This window comes from Ursus arctos, unplaced genomic scaffold (genome assembly GCF_023065955.2).
Source record: "Ursus arctos isolate Adak ecotype North America unplaced genomic scaffold, UrsArc2.0 scaffold_5, whole genome shotgun sequence".
Lineage (NCBI taxonomy): Eukaryota > Metazoa > Chordata > Mammalia > Carnivora > Ursidae > Ursus > Ursus arctos.
In genome coordinates, this window is record NW_026623067.1 from 74,564,726 (window position 1) to 74,580,008 (window position 15,283).

General features: G+C 39.6%; 1 protein-coding gene across 8 annotated transcripts in view; it reads right to left on the reverse strand.

Moving 5' to 3' along the window:
• Positions 1–2,930: 2,930 nt before the first annotated feature.
• FAM172A (family with sequence similarity 172 member A) overlaps positions 2,931–15,283 on the reverse strand; it is a 428,036-nt gene continuing 415,683 nt past the window's right edge. For all 8 annotated transcript variants that reach the window (XM_057307516.1, XM_057307513.1, XM_057307511.1 and 5 more), the window contains one exon: positions 2,931–5,964. In XM_057307516.1, the coding sequence (XP_057163499.1) occupies positions 5,822–5,964 (143 nt within the window). In that variant the 3' untranslated portion in view covers positions 2,931–5,821. The remainder of the gene's footprint in view (positions 5,965–15,283) is intronic.

Sequence of the window (15,283 nt, forward strand, 5' to 3'; positions counted from 1 at the left end):
TACAAACAGAATTTACAGACGCAAATGAACTTGAGGCATTTAAAAATATGTATTACAATGCCTTGAAGAATTTGGATATAAATTTGTTTAGAAGAAAATAAGTTTACAAACAATCCTGGTGACCAACATATATTGAGTCCCTACTATGTAACAGGCACTGCAAAGACAGACACATACTGTACATATTGTTTATTTCTGGTGGGATGGGTGTATGTACCCCATGGATGGACGTGTATATGCACATGTGTGTGTGTGTGTACACACACACACACACATATGCATATATACATATTGTTCTATTAGGTCTTTTTAAAAAACCCTGAGTTATCTCAAAGAAGGAAATCAACTTTATAGTCAATTGTGGTTAATTCAGACTTCATTTTGACTCATCATAATTTGACCAATAATTTTTTCTCTCATAGCATGGACAGTACTTACTTAGAATTTAAAAGTTTAGTGTTCCAATAATGCTGCTCTTCTTAAGCCACTTTGAAGTAATGCTAGTGAGTCTAAGATCCAGATCTACATGTTAATCTCTAGTTTTGCCTTCAAACAGAATTCAGTTACAAAGAACTTGGAAAGATTTTGAATCTATTCAGAAGAGGAAAACTCTTTAATTTTCTGAGGAGTAAAAACTCCCCAAGAAACTTCATATAGCTTCTTAGATTTTGCTTAGCATACGTGATAAAACATTGATTGTTGCAGTTTGGTGACCCATGAAATTTGGGGGTTAGTTTTCTCTTCAGACCAGAGCATATAATTATGCAAATAAAGAGCTGTCACTGATCTAGTGAAATACTCACAAACACATGCACTCTGAAATTGGACAGAAAAGTGAAATTGGTTGGTGATGTGATGGTGCCATGGTTTGTTTTCCTGCCAAGTTTCTATCCAAGTTCATTATTCAAATTGTAAACTTTAAAAAGAGACATATCATTCTTGGGGTGTTGGTTGTCTTTTCATTTCAGATTCTTTGTATTGGTACTGCAGGCTGGTTACAAAGTACAGTTCAACATTATTTTACCTATGACAGTCTCCCATATTACCCTATGTAATGGCCAAGGAAGAAAAGCTGAATGATCTAGAAAGATACAGGGCCTCCCTAGATTTCTTTCTAGAAACATGTTTCATGTCTGTTTCAAATAGAACTCAACCCAACAATACGAAGAATATAGTGAAATGTTCACAAATCTCAAGGCAAAGGGCCGGGAAAAGTTGCCTGGAAGGCCTCATGGATTAAGTCAAATTGCCACTTTCAAGTTTTTACATTGAAGGGGAAAATACTGGTCTCTGCATGGTATCCACTTAATGGTCAAACTTTCAGGACGACTTTCTCCTATCTAGCAATTAAAGCCCACTATATAATATTTGGTGACTTTAACCTTTATGGTTCATTTACAATTACCACTCTCTAAAACCTTTGTGCTAAGAATTAACAAGAGTTCTTCAATCTAACCATGCTCTTTGGCATCGAGGTCTCCCAATTCCAAAGTTACCACTGAACAGGCTGTTGCATAATTTTAGATGTCATGGAGAGTCCCACTGATGAAATCTGAGAAGGCTCATGTCAGACCACTGACTGCTAAAGACATCACTACATGAAAGATCAGTGGTGTGAAACCTTAAAAACATTGATCCAAATGAATCAATTAAATCAACATTCATGCCTCCTAAGTGCGAGGTTTAAAACTATCATTGTTGCTTTTTTTTTTTTTTTAACTCTACATAGATTTTGAGATAAACGTTGGAATGCTTTGATGGCTACTTCTATTCTCGAATCTCCGTTAATCGACTTTGTGCTATTTCCCTCTTTTCAACATCTTCCACTTGGTGTACGTTCTTTACTTTTAGTACAGTGCATGACAGTTGCAATGCTTTAAATCTAAAACCGCCTAACAAAGCTGACGCTTTAGGTAGGGTAGCTTTAAGCTCTGTGAAGTGTTGATTAAAAACCCTTTCCCAGACTCAAACTGATCTTTTTGGAGATTAATAGAATATTAGATAAAAGGAAGACGAACAATTCAAGAGACTCCCACTCAGTCACTCTATACAAGGAAGGAAGGAAGGAAAGTATTCAATTTTTGAAAGGGAGTACCTCCTGGAGTCTTTTATTTTATATTATTACAGCCCCTAATAAGTAATCATAAAATAACCACCACTATTATCCTTTTTTTTTATTGCCACCCATATTTCAAAGATGAGAATGTCTCACATTCATTTAAAGACATTTTCCCCTACAGAGGCATGGGGAAAGTTTTTGAGAAATTTTTAGACTTTCTGTAATAGTAATTTTTCTTAAATGAAATCAGGATCGCAGGAACCTGTCAGTTTACAGTTATAAACTAGGATTGTAACAGGAGACACACATGTGTTTGGATTGGGACTCCAGATAATCCAGAGAAACATGTGAAAAAATTTAACTTATTAGCCCTGATAATATAGTTAACATATTTTGTCACCCAAACTCTTTCAAAGGAGTTACAGGTTTTAAAGAAAGAAAAGCAGTAAAATAAATGTAAACAGAATATTTTCAGATTAGATGTAATACAACAAGGACCTATGCAGGGACTTGGCAGCCATGTAATGTCACCAGAATCCTTTTGGAAAACACATTTCTTTACAGTATATTAAAGGGTATTTTGTAAAATGATAGCTTAACAATGGGTTCAAATTTCTTTGTAGCTAAGGATATTTTAGATATTAAAAACAAACACCCTAAAAAATGTTGGTTTTGTGGAAGGTCCAAGCCAAATAGCAAGTGACCAAGTGAAGCTAGGATGTTACCTTACAGCAACAGTAATGGTAATAAAAGCAGCTGTATGCTTTAAAACACTGATGAATGCAGGTCCATCACTCTTTTTAGGTTTCTGCTTTTAGTAACCTCTGTACACGAATAAATGAACTTCTGAGCAAGAATAATACGCCGCTGCTTGTTGGGAAAATTGTTTTTATTTTAAAATGGTAAACAGAAATATATAATATATATGAAACTCCTGTGCTTTACTTTTTTTTTCTTTTTGTATAAACAATAATGCAATCCAGGTCGAAGCACAAGGCAGAAACTTGAGAAAACAACAACTATTACAAATAGATTTTCTCTCCCCTTCAAATATCCATGAAAACTTTTAACGGCTGCATGGTTAGATACCTTTATAAAGTTCTAAAGCCAGTATCTGGCTTTTAAGTTTTAACAGGACTATTTTGAATCTCAGATTTATCAACAACTCCTTGCTTCCCATTCTATTTGCTCTAAGAACGGAGTATAATTTTTAAAAAAGTCTACAGCCTAACTTTAAGTCTCTACTCTCCTAAAAACCTGTCTAAAGAAACCAAAATGGGAAGAAGATCAGAGCAGAAATACTGTTAACACTTTTCACCTCCAAGCAGGCGGGCTACTACCCACTGACGGTTGTTACTCCAGGAAAATTCAGGTGGATTCTTTACTACATTTATACCAACAGACGCATAATCAACAGGTTAAAAAAAAACCCTACATTACAAGGAATCTTATCACTTGTCAGTAGGAGGTCTCGATGGTTTGCCTAGCTCTTTCTGGGTTGAGGCAGCTCAGATCCACAAGTAGAAATCCCATTTGCACAACCTAAGTTTGCAAATAGCTCTCTATAGATAGTTAAACAAGGCTAACAACCCAGTAGTTTTAAAGTATTAAAGGCAATTAAACAGTGATTCACTCTAGTTGCAAGTAAAGATTTTCATAAAGAGAAGTGAGAAAACCGAAGAGAAGGAAGAGGAGTGATTTGGTGTCTAAGCTGAGCACATTTACTTTGCTCCAATTCAGGTGCAGAAGCTTTACAAATTTAGCACTGCGCAAGTGCTGATTTAAAAAAAAAAGCAATAAAATTAGTTTTCCTGTGAATACTTTCATATAGTCACAACACCACACGATTTATAACACTTTGAAAAATATATTCAATCCACATCAATTTTCAAATCCTCTCAAAGGAAGGTACCATTATTGTATACAATTCACCATTGCTTATAAAACAGAAAAGATTGCAGACCAACATGCTTGACATTGTTGGGGTTACATATATCAAGTTATCCAGGCATTGGATAAAATGACGTTTTTGATTTTTCCTATATTGTTTCCGCTAAAATAATATCAAAAGATATGTATATATGACTACTGAAAAAAGATCACTTTAATTTGCCATCATTAAAACTACAAGAACGAATTAATGTACTTATATACCAAACACAGATATTATCATTTTTAAAACTTGCTGAAATCGGTTCATAATATAAAAACATTTTATCCATGAGATGGTTATTTTAAGTTATTTTTCTGAGGAGTCAGACAGTTCTAAGTCATTTTGGGTACATTTTATCACGTCCTCAAATAAGGCAGGCATATTGTTGCATATACTTTAAAAAAGGATGAAAAAATATTAAATTCAGACCCTCATCTGCTAGAAACAGAATCTTTACTAGGTAATTAAATTCAAGTTATTAAAAATTGATAATGTTAAGATTTAATATTTGAATTTAAAAGTCAGCAAAATCTTAACTTATTTTAACTCTTACAACATTTCACAGTGTTGGCCAGATATTAGCTGGATTAAAATAACTGTTGAAACTGTAGGGCAAAACCCCACAGAGAAAGTGGACTAATAAAAATTATGCCATTGTATTGAGAGGAGAAAATCTTTCACACCAGGTCTTACTTTCTCTTTCTCTTGGAGCAGAAACCTAAAAGAATCATTTTAGCCCCATTCAGCCTTTTAGAAGGAAAAGGTGGAACAGCACACAGGTTCATTTGCCTGATGACAATAAATACTATCCCTAACAGGGTCTAACTCCACGAAAGCTCAGAAGAGATCATTCTAGTTAGGATTATCAACAAGAACAACACACTTTCTCCACATTAGGATTTAAAAAGCAAAACGAGTGTGCGATCTAAATTACAATGCCACTCAATACACATTGTACATTTAAAAAGTAAAGTCAATTCTAATGATAAAAGTTGGAAATTCCATTGAAAACGGGATCTTTCACACTTAAAAGATTTGCTCATCATTACGTTTGGTTTAAACAATCTCTTCTGAAATTAGAGACTTGTGTAAAATCTCACTCAAATGGCAAGGATTTTCAGCGGTAATGTGTAATCGGTACTTCATAGATTTTTATGCAAAGGTTTTCTTCTGGTTTCGAAATGAAAATAGATTGTAAGAGAACAATTTGCACTCCCAAAACGACATAGTACATCATGGCATTCACGTTCTGAATTTGAATTTGGCTTTTCTGAGGGGGTTGGGGGGAATCTTCCTTTAAAAAAAAAAAAAGAGGCATAAGAGGCTCTTAGGGAAAAACCTACCTAAAATGGAAGTTTGAAATCTAGAATAAAAGTTTGCTTCTGTTCGGAGAAAAAAACTGGACCTGATTGGGGGGGCCGGGGGCCGGTGCCAGTGGCGGCTGCGCTGCAGCGGGCGGTAGGACCGCGCAGACGCCGCTCGCCTCGCAGCGCCGGCGCGGGCTCCGTCAGGGCAATTAGAGGCGCGCCGGCCGCGCCGAGCAGGGCGCTGTCAGCCTTAATCTGCGCGCTGACGGGCAGCGCGAAGCCCGAGCTCAGCCCGCAGGAAGCGCGACCAGTGAACCCATATTGCTTTGACAGTTGCACTCATCTAGAAATAATGCAAAACGCTATTTAGATGTATATATCACGACCCTGTGCTCTAGGAAGAAAACAATCTAATGAGGGGCTGGGAGTCTGCTCGCCGACAACAAGCAGTTAGGAGGCGTGTGGATGCATGCTCGAGTGTGGTGCCTTTGCTTCCCCTCCCCCGTCTCGCTCGTTCTCCTCTTACAGCTCTTCGTGCTTTATTCTGTGGGAGCGCCGCGTCAGAGCCGGCTTGAGGGAGCTGGTCTTTGCCTCTGAGGCTTCGGTGAAGAATTTGAAAATAGACGGGAAGCTCTTCCAGGAAGTTAGCTCGTGACGGTCGGTGCCTGCAAAACACACAGACTGGGTTACGAGGTGGCCGCGCTCGGTGCCAAGGCACAGGCCGCCCGCCTTCCGCCCCTGGAGCCCGACCCCGCCCTCGGAGCCCGCGTCCCCGGCGTCCGGCCCGCGCTCCGGCGCCCGCTCCCCCGCCGGCGCGCGTCTCCGGGCCCCGGGCGCGGCCTCTCCGGGCCACACCTGTGCCCGAGAGTTCACTCTGCCCCCAGGGCCGAGGGCTGTCTCCGTCCGCTCACTGCGCCTCTCTGCCGGCGGCGCCCGGGGCGGCCCTCCGGAGACCTCCGATGTCTCCCGCCCGAGCCCCCTTCCCGCCCCCGAAGCGAGGACGCGCCTGGGACACCCCCCGCGGGTTGCCCGAGGCGCGGCCAGGCGGCCCCGGGGCCTCAGCCCCTCCGGGCCAATCGAGGCGCTCGGAGGGAAGGGCCACTCCCTCTCCCGCCTCGAAACCACCCACTTCCCCAGGCTCCGCGCGCGCGCGGGGATTGGTTTCCCCTGCGCGCGGAATCCGGCTTCTTCACCCACCCGGAGCACCCACGTTTCTCTGCTTCCCAAGAGAATAAAACAAATCGGATTTTTCTTGCCTCTCTCGGAAGCTGTGCTGTTAGACATAATTTGTCTCTGCGAGGTCACTGCGACCAAATTATATGGGATTGCTTCATGAAGGTTCAGATTAAAAAAGAGACTGTGCCTCGAAGTGTCCTAGGAGGCTACATTTTTAAAGATTTTAGGGGACAGTTTTAGAAAAGCTAAAAAAGTGTTTCAAAGCAGTGACTACAAAAAGAGCATCTAGGCCTCCTATTTTGTCACGAGGAATTCAACTTAGAAAATGCAGGTTTAGTTTGTCACTTTACAGGGTTATTTTACTACAGCTTCTGTGGCTAAATTTGATACCGATGTACAGTGTTTTTCCAGGGATGTAGTCACAAGAGCAGATGAGGATATTAATCGGTTTCGACTCCTTGTGATAACGTATCATTTTACCAGTCTCTTTACAACAATTTTTTAATTAAAAAATAAAAATAATAACGAAGACTCTACCATAGAAATAACGAGTGAATAGCTTTGAAACAGTTGAAATCTCTTCCTAGATCACTCAATTATGCAGAGAGATACTGCCTCGAAGTCTTGGGATTCAGGGCCTCTGTCTGATACTTTAACATTGTTAATGATAATTCTTTAGTCTGTAATAGTAGGTCATTGCTATGGTTACTCTACAATGGTGCAACACTTTGCTTTCCCCTTCAGCTATTCGCTGAGACCTGGTAACCACATTTGTTGCCTAGCAACAGTTTTGTGACAGTATCACAATCTGGGAGTTACAACAATAAGGATGCTATGGCTGCAGTCGACCAGAGAGCAGAAAGCTACAGTCTGTGCATGGGACTTAGATGTGGGAGCTGGCTCTACTAGAGAACCCCTCTCTTTATAGGTATCCTCACAAGGATGCTCTCTATCCTCTTCTTCTCTGCAATTTGGCCTTATGAACCTTCATTGGGAACTATGATCCAGTATTGAAATCATATCCTTGAGAAATATCCTCCAACACTACCATATTCAGATTAAAAAAATGAGGTCATTTCTCTATCTGCTTACTCATTTTGGGCAAATTTCAATGTTACTCAGTGGGAGAGAGAGAGAGAGATGAGTGTAGGTTTATCCTGGCAAATCCTAAATGCCTGACTTGATTTGGACAAGTCTTCATAGAATTCTTGGGGAAAAAAATTATATATATGCCTGCCCGATCAATAGGTGTGCAAACTTTCAAGTTCTTCAAAATATATGTAACATCCAGATATTTGTTATTATTATATTTTTCACCGATTTAGTCATATAACAGTCTTAAAGAATTCTTTTGAATTTGGAGGCATTTATATTCTCCAAACTCAAGTAAGCAGTTCTAGATATGCTCAGACAAACCTACTTTGGGTATATTTGAAATGGGCCTAGTTTCTGGATAGGTTTATGAAATTCCTGTTCCTATTTCTATGGTGTTTGAAAATCTAGTTTTACTTCAATAATAACTAATTGCACTTATAATGATAAGATACTTTAAAATCAAGTGATTTCTTCCTTTTCAAAGACTGTTCTCAGATGCATACTACATAGCAACATCCATCCCCAAAAACAATGAGAAAAGAAAGAAAGAAGGAAAAAAAAAGGTGTTAATTGTCTTCTTTTCCTTCTCATTTCCCTTGCTTCCAGACTCATTTGGCATTTCCTCCACAGTGATCACACTTACACTTACTAGTGTTACCAAGGCTATGATCAATTTGTGAGCTTTCTCAGGGAATTCTTCTCATAATTCCTCCCACCCCTTGAAAACCAATTCAATCTAGGAATCTAGAGGGACCTAAGGAGTCAATGGTCTGAAGCAATTTTAACTCCTTTATTTTTTCTTTCCTGGTGACAATCTTTCTGAAGGATGAACAAATTTCCCTGGTGATAAAATCACTACAAAGGCTTTTTAGTTTTAGCTTATGATGACTCTCTGCTTGATTAGTCCTGGGCTGAAAAGACCAAAGTCCCTGAGATAACTGAGTACCCGCACTGGCTCTCAACATTTACCTCTGCAATTTAAGAGTATAAATAATGAGAATGTGTGCTCTGTCAGAGGAAGGGAAATTGCTGGGAGTAAAGGTAATAAACAAAGTGAGTTAGAAACTGAACTACAAAGGGGCGCCTGGGTAGCGCAGTCGTTAGGCGTCTGCCTTCAGCTCAGGGCGTGATCCCGGCGTTCCGGGATCGAGTTCGAGTCCCACATCGGGCTTCTCCGCTGGGAGCCTGCTTCTTCCTCTCCCACTCCCCCTGCTTGTGTTCCCTCTCTCGCTGGCTGTCTCTCTGTCACATAAATAAATAGAAACTGAACTACAGAGAACCAAGTGGGGGTGGGAGAGGTCTCCCTAAACTAAGGAGGTAGTAAAGTGAATATTTTATACAAAAATGGCTTTCTTTTCAAAAATTTTCAAAGTAGGTTTTTAATAATTTTATTAAAATAGCAGTTGGAAGTTAGGTAATTGTATTTCCATCTGGGGCTGCACATATACATTTCAAGAACATGTCTGGAGACCATTTTCGAAAAGTCAGAGCCAAAGTTCAATGAAAATATTTACAAATTAATATGACTATCTACCCATAGCAATACTTAGAGAATGGAAACTTTTTTTTAAAAAAGATTTTATTTATTTATGTGACAGAGAGACAGCCAGCGAGAGAGGGAACACAAGCAGGGGGAGTGGGAGAGGAAGAAGCAGGCTCCCAGCAGGGAGCCCGATGCGGGGGGCTGGATCCCAGGACCCCGGGATCACGCCCTGAGCCGAAGGCAGACACTTAACGACTGAGCCACCCAGGCGCCCCTACAGAATGGAAACTTTTGAGAGCAGCTTTCTAGTAGTTAAAAAATATACCACTTTAGGAACAACTATTCCATCAGGACAGAAACACTAGACCATTACATTATTTATTCATAAAAGGATATAAAAGTGGAAAATTCAGGTCAACCAAAAAAGCAGCCGTTTATTGATAAACTGCAATGATGTGTAGGTTAATATGGAAAATCATTTCAAAATAACATAACTAACCATGTTATTTGAAGGATATAAACATGATTCCTAGTCTTTCCTCTAGCACAACTTCACCTAATCAAAAGCTCCTCTTTTTAGGGACTATGACTTGTTTCCACTTTTCAGACCCCCATTTTCCTTATCTACAGAGGTTCCCATGGTGTAGGGAGTAAAGGGATTCCTATGTCAAAAACCCGCATGTTGACAGGGAAAGATTTTTGTATCTTCTTGAATTGGCAGGCTTGTTCTTTCTGGATAATTCACCTTTGGGGCAAATTCAGTTTCCTAATCCATAGAATCAATTCAGTATCAAAATAAAAAGTACGAGGTCTCAGTGCTTCATTATAAAAAAGTGCCTTTGTTCAGTCTCAATAAATGATTCTTAATGGGCATGGTAGTGGCCTCTGGGGCATTTTGGAAATTCGTAGGGATATTTTTGGTGGTCAAGATGTTTGGTAAGAACTATTGGCGTTTAGCAGAAGAAGGCCAGGGAAGCGGAAAATCTGCAATTTGCGGTCAGTAGAGCACAATGAAGAATTATTTTGCCTCTCATATGGTTTTTTTCTTTTAAATATCTTATTTATTTACTTGAGAGAGAGTGAGTGAGTGCGTGCGCAGAAGTGGAGGGAGGGGCAGAGGGAGATGGAGAAGCAGGATCCCCACTAAGCAGGGAGCCCCACATGGCCACCCAGGCACTGCCCACATGGTTTTCAAATGTTCCACCGGCTATTCATGTAGTTGAAAACCCTGTTTATAATTATATGGGCTTAGAATTTAGATGTGTTTAACAAATACTCTCAAAGTACTTTTGGCATCATTTTAACACATACGGAATTTTCTAGAAATCCTACTGCCACGTAAGTTGAAGGAATTTTTTACTTTATGTTGTTCAGAATATTAATAAGCAGGAGTGGTTTATATAATTACCAAGAGTGGTTTCCATATGAGAAAAATCTCATCACTGATGGCATCACTGCCCACAGAATTTGAGTTGCCGACAAACACACCCGCATCAGCCTGCATCTGTAGTTGTTGAACCTATGGTGATTTTATGTACAGGACCAAGTATCTGATTGCTATGTCTTATGTAGATTTTCTAGAGCACTTAAAATATTGATATGCATAGTATTTTTATTATGAGTTACTTTTATTCCTTCTATGTGTTAACTAGAGCATTATAATAATTTAGCTATCTTATAAGTAGGTGGATCATATTATCTTTAGAATTCATTTCAAGATAGTAAAAGCACTACGTAATATTTGTTTTAATGGAAGGTAGTTAGATGATCAAATGTCAGCTTAAATAAAAATGGATAGTTAATTCTTTTTTTATTATATTAGAGATTAATTTTCCCTATAATCTGAACCCTACTCTAGCCATCTCTTTTATCCTATCCAGAGTAGAAAATGCCTTTTATTTCTCTTAATGTTTCTTCCATAAATATTGTTTGTCAATGATGTTGTTCACTGTGAAATAACCAAAAGGCAAGGGACAGGGGATCTTCCATAAAATACTACACTGAATATTTATCCTTTACCTACACCTGTTTTAAAAAAATGAACTGTAGCAGATTTCAAAGTGGTAAAGACAGCACAAATGGTCAAAAGGATTAGAAACTGAAAGTATGAAGTATGAGACTGTAAATCAAATGAGAAAAATCAAATTGCTAAAATGTGTCATTTGTTTTCCCCAAAGACTACATATTTTAAACAAGTGTCTTGTAATGGAACCGAGAAAGAGGGAGGCTACATCTACATAATAGCATTTAGAAATTAAACAAAACATGGGTGGAAATAGCACTGAGAGTGGAATGCTCAAAGAATAGGGTAAGAGAGAAGAAAACATTGCTCTATGTTCTGTCTTGTCTATTCCCTTTACTTCTTCCTGTGATGACTTCAATCCAAGTGTTTCTTGCAAGTCTGCCTTGTCCACACTCCTCTTCACTTGATCTTAGTGCTTACATTTTTTTGGGCAAAAACTATGCCAAAATATGCTAGTGAGTTAGCTGCCAAAATCCTGATGTTTACTTTGGCAGATGTAGACTAGTCTGAAGCTGTACCTCATTTTATGCAGTAGATGTCTTAAAAACTTATATGTAAATATAATTTCTGTAAATAGAATTTCTTTAAAGGAAGAAGTGGGTTATTTACCTCTTCAACGAATCTTTTAATAAAGTGAAGAAATGTCTGGGAAAGCAAATAATCATTCTTCAAGTGATATTACACACACACACTGTACACACCACACACATCAAATTTGCCAGAGATGAGGTTTACTCATATAATGATGGGCAGTTTAAGTTCTTACCAAAGAGATAATTTAGAAGAATTTCTTGGTCAGCTGTTTGCTATTCTAATTATTGCTAGTCGCCTTATTTTACATGGTCCTAGACCAAAAGGTCATGGAATAATTTCAACAATCTAAGCATAATGTACATTTTACGGTCTGCTTTAGAATAGGGAATATAACTGTTGACAGAGTCACTTTTGAATGCAAATATAATTTTTATGTCTTTGTTTTGGGGCACGGGAAACTAGCACGTGCCCCTACCCTCTCACTGACATTCCCCAATCCCTTCCCCCCTACAAAAAAAGAATATTTTTTTAAAAGCAAAAGGTAATGAATAAATTTTGTTTCCTAAGATAAAGGGGAAAGGAAAAAAAAAACCTAGAAAGATATGAAACATTAATATTAACAAGATAACATGTCTATGATACCTTCAAAATGACAAGGTTTGATTTTAAAAATTGATCTTTAACAAGAAAAAGAAATATGGGCAATTAGGAAGTAATGAAGACCCTGTCAATATAGCTATGTTGATAATAACAGGTAAGGGAATTCTTGAGAAAATCTAATTTATAAAAATCAAGAGGTCTGTAATATGCATTATTGAGTCCCACTGGGATTAACTAATGAACTTATGAGCTCACCAGCAGTTATTTTTAGAGAGTTATAAAGAATTAGAGAAATACCAGAGCACTGAAAAGTAATGTGCCTTCTAAAAAGAAATAAAATATAACTACCAAAATTCATTTTAAAATGAATTCTAGAGCTTCTAAGGAGAGCATCATTAACCCCCCCCCCCCCCCCCCCCCGCCAACTTACCGATATTTGAACAGAGAAGGGCTCGTAATGGAGACTCTCCTAAGTTAGAAGGTGAAAGTGTGAGACTCAGCCACTGTTGGGAGTAGTAAATGGAGTGGGGTGGGCTGTTCATTGGGACGATGCGAGGGAAATGCCAAGAGCAGCCTAGTAAACATGCTGCATCGCCTTGTTAAAGAACTTGTGTAAGAAATAGGCAAATCTCTTTCCATTGCGTGGAAAATGCAATACTGGCTAAAGCTGAAATTGTGTTGAGACCTGAAGGCAAGTTGTCAAGCTTAACCAGAAATAACAGACAGGCTGGAACAAAGACATAAACTCAGTGGTAGAAACCTTTGGGTCATTTGCAGCTTCTGAGCATCCTGTCCTTTCCTTTAGCTTCTTTTCTAGATCTCTCATCTATGGAAGGGGAGTCGGGGGTTGGGTATGGCATCTTAAGACCCAGGAAACAACTCTGGGCAGCAAACTTATTCTTAGGCAGAGTAGACAGCTTGCAGTAGCTATGGGTCTCTGACATTGAACCTGGAAGACCTCTCTCCAATCAACTGCCTAGTCAATAAAAAATGGATACATTTTTATTGCTTCAATTGCCTATCAAACACAGACAGCTGGTGTAGAAGTGCTTTCTTTGGTTTTATTTTTTTTAAGGATTTAATTAATTAATTTGAGAGAGAGAGAGAGAGCATGCACAAGCTGAGGGAGCAGCAGGCAGAGGGAGAACTAGGTTCTCCGCTGAACAGAGAGCCTGACATGGGGCTCCGATCCCAGGATCCTGGGATCATGACCTAGCTGAAGGCAGATGCTTAACCGACTGAGCCACCCAGGAGCCCCTTTGGTTTTAATTCTTGTCTCATGTACTACTCCTACTGTTGCCAAAAGGCCTGACCTCCAGGGATACTGTTTCCCTTTAAAATTTGAGCCTAGATGTGGGCAAACGTTCCCTTTTTCCAGTTTCCCTTTGTCATTTTCCAAAATAACTTTACTAAGGGATTGTAAGAGGAGAGAGCCCTGAATAAGGGAATTAATGCAAAGAACCAAAAATATAGTTATTTCTGTAAGTGCAGGTTCCTAATTCTATTATTACTCCCAACACAATCATCAGCAAAGAGCTTTACTGGGCTCCATTTTAAACTAGCGCTCTGCCCAACAGGGCTGGTATAACCTGACAGGTATCTTGTCAGGCTTCCCTTTCTCCTGGCTTCTCTGTCTTTTACTAGATAGGTATCTATGACTGATGGCTGCTAGTCTGACTCTGCATGTATCAGGGGAAGGTGAGGATCTGGGGCGAGGGAAGGAAGGGAGGAAGAGAGAATGAACTGCAAAATACTTTCCTTATTTCAAAACTGAGCCAAACCAAACCAAACCAAACCAAACCAAACCAAACCACCATTTACTAGTTCAAATACCCAAATCTTTTGTGGTCCTCCTTTCTCAACCGTGGAGTCTACTCTAAATGATATATTTTGTGGGCAGAGAGTTTTCCCAGAGGTTCCGAGAGTGATTAATTTATACATTCATACATGTATTTATATTCTTGGGGCTGAGGATGCGGTGGCGAGCAAGACGTATAAATGCCCCACTCTCGTAGCACGTGTGCTAGTGCAGATGACAGACAATAAACAAGTAAACCAGCGAACAGGATAATTTTGGAGAGTCAGAACACTGTGAGGAAAACACAGCAAGGGGATGTGAAGAGAAAGAGGAAGGAAGATGCGGTGGGACGAGGAGAGATGGCCATCGATTCAGATGAGGTGAAGACTCCTGACCTGAGACCTGAATGGCAAACCAGACAAAGGTCGGGGGCAGAGTGCAGGAGGCAGGGCTCTGGAGGAACAAGAGCAGGGGCTCTGAGGAGGAAAGAGCTTGTCACAGTTGAGGAACTGAAACGCTACAGTGACTGGAGCACTGTGGGTGAGGGGGAAGTGGTAGAAGATGATTCAAAGGTGGGCAGCCTCCAAGCCATAGGAGGTATCGAAGGCCACAGTGAAAAGTTTGGATTTTATTCCAAGAGCAGTGAAAGGGCTGTTTGCAGAGTTTTAAGCAGAGGAGAATTAAATCTGACTTGTATTTTAAGAAAGAATACAGGTCGGTATGTGAATGGTGAATGGATTATGGGGAGTTAGAATGAAGGACTGCATTTATCGACTCCACCCACCTCTAGAGCATTCTCTGGGACACACTCTTCTACACACTTTGGAGTATAAAATCCACTTACTACTAGTTCACATAAATAAATTAATGATATAGTAATAGTAATATGCAGTACGAATTGAAAGAGACTAATAAAATAGTATTTCTAAGAACTGAAGACAAAATGGAGTTGAAGTAGGAAAAGCATTTTCTTAACAATTTTGCTCTTGTGATTTATGCTCACACCTCTGCTTTCTCAGCCCTTGGAAGCACTGTTCTGCGTGGTGGGAAGGTCCTGGGAAGGGGAATACGCTGTCACTGCATTCCACTTCTGCAAGCGGTCCCAAGGAAACTGTTGGGCTTATTCCCCATGGAGGCTTTTCCACTGAGTTCTTCATTTCTCTGAATGGACACAACATTCTCTTAACTACTCCAGCTCAAAGCCTCTCAGCCATCTTTAATTCTTCTCCACGCTTGTTTGCGGTTTCCTGAACCAGTTACCAAATCCCGACAATT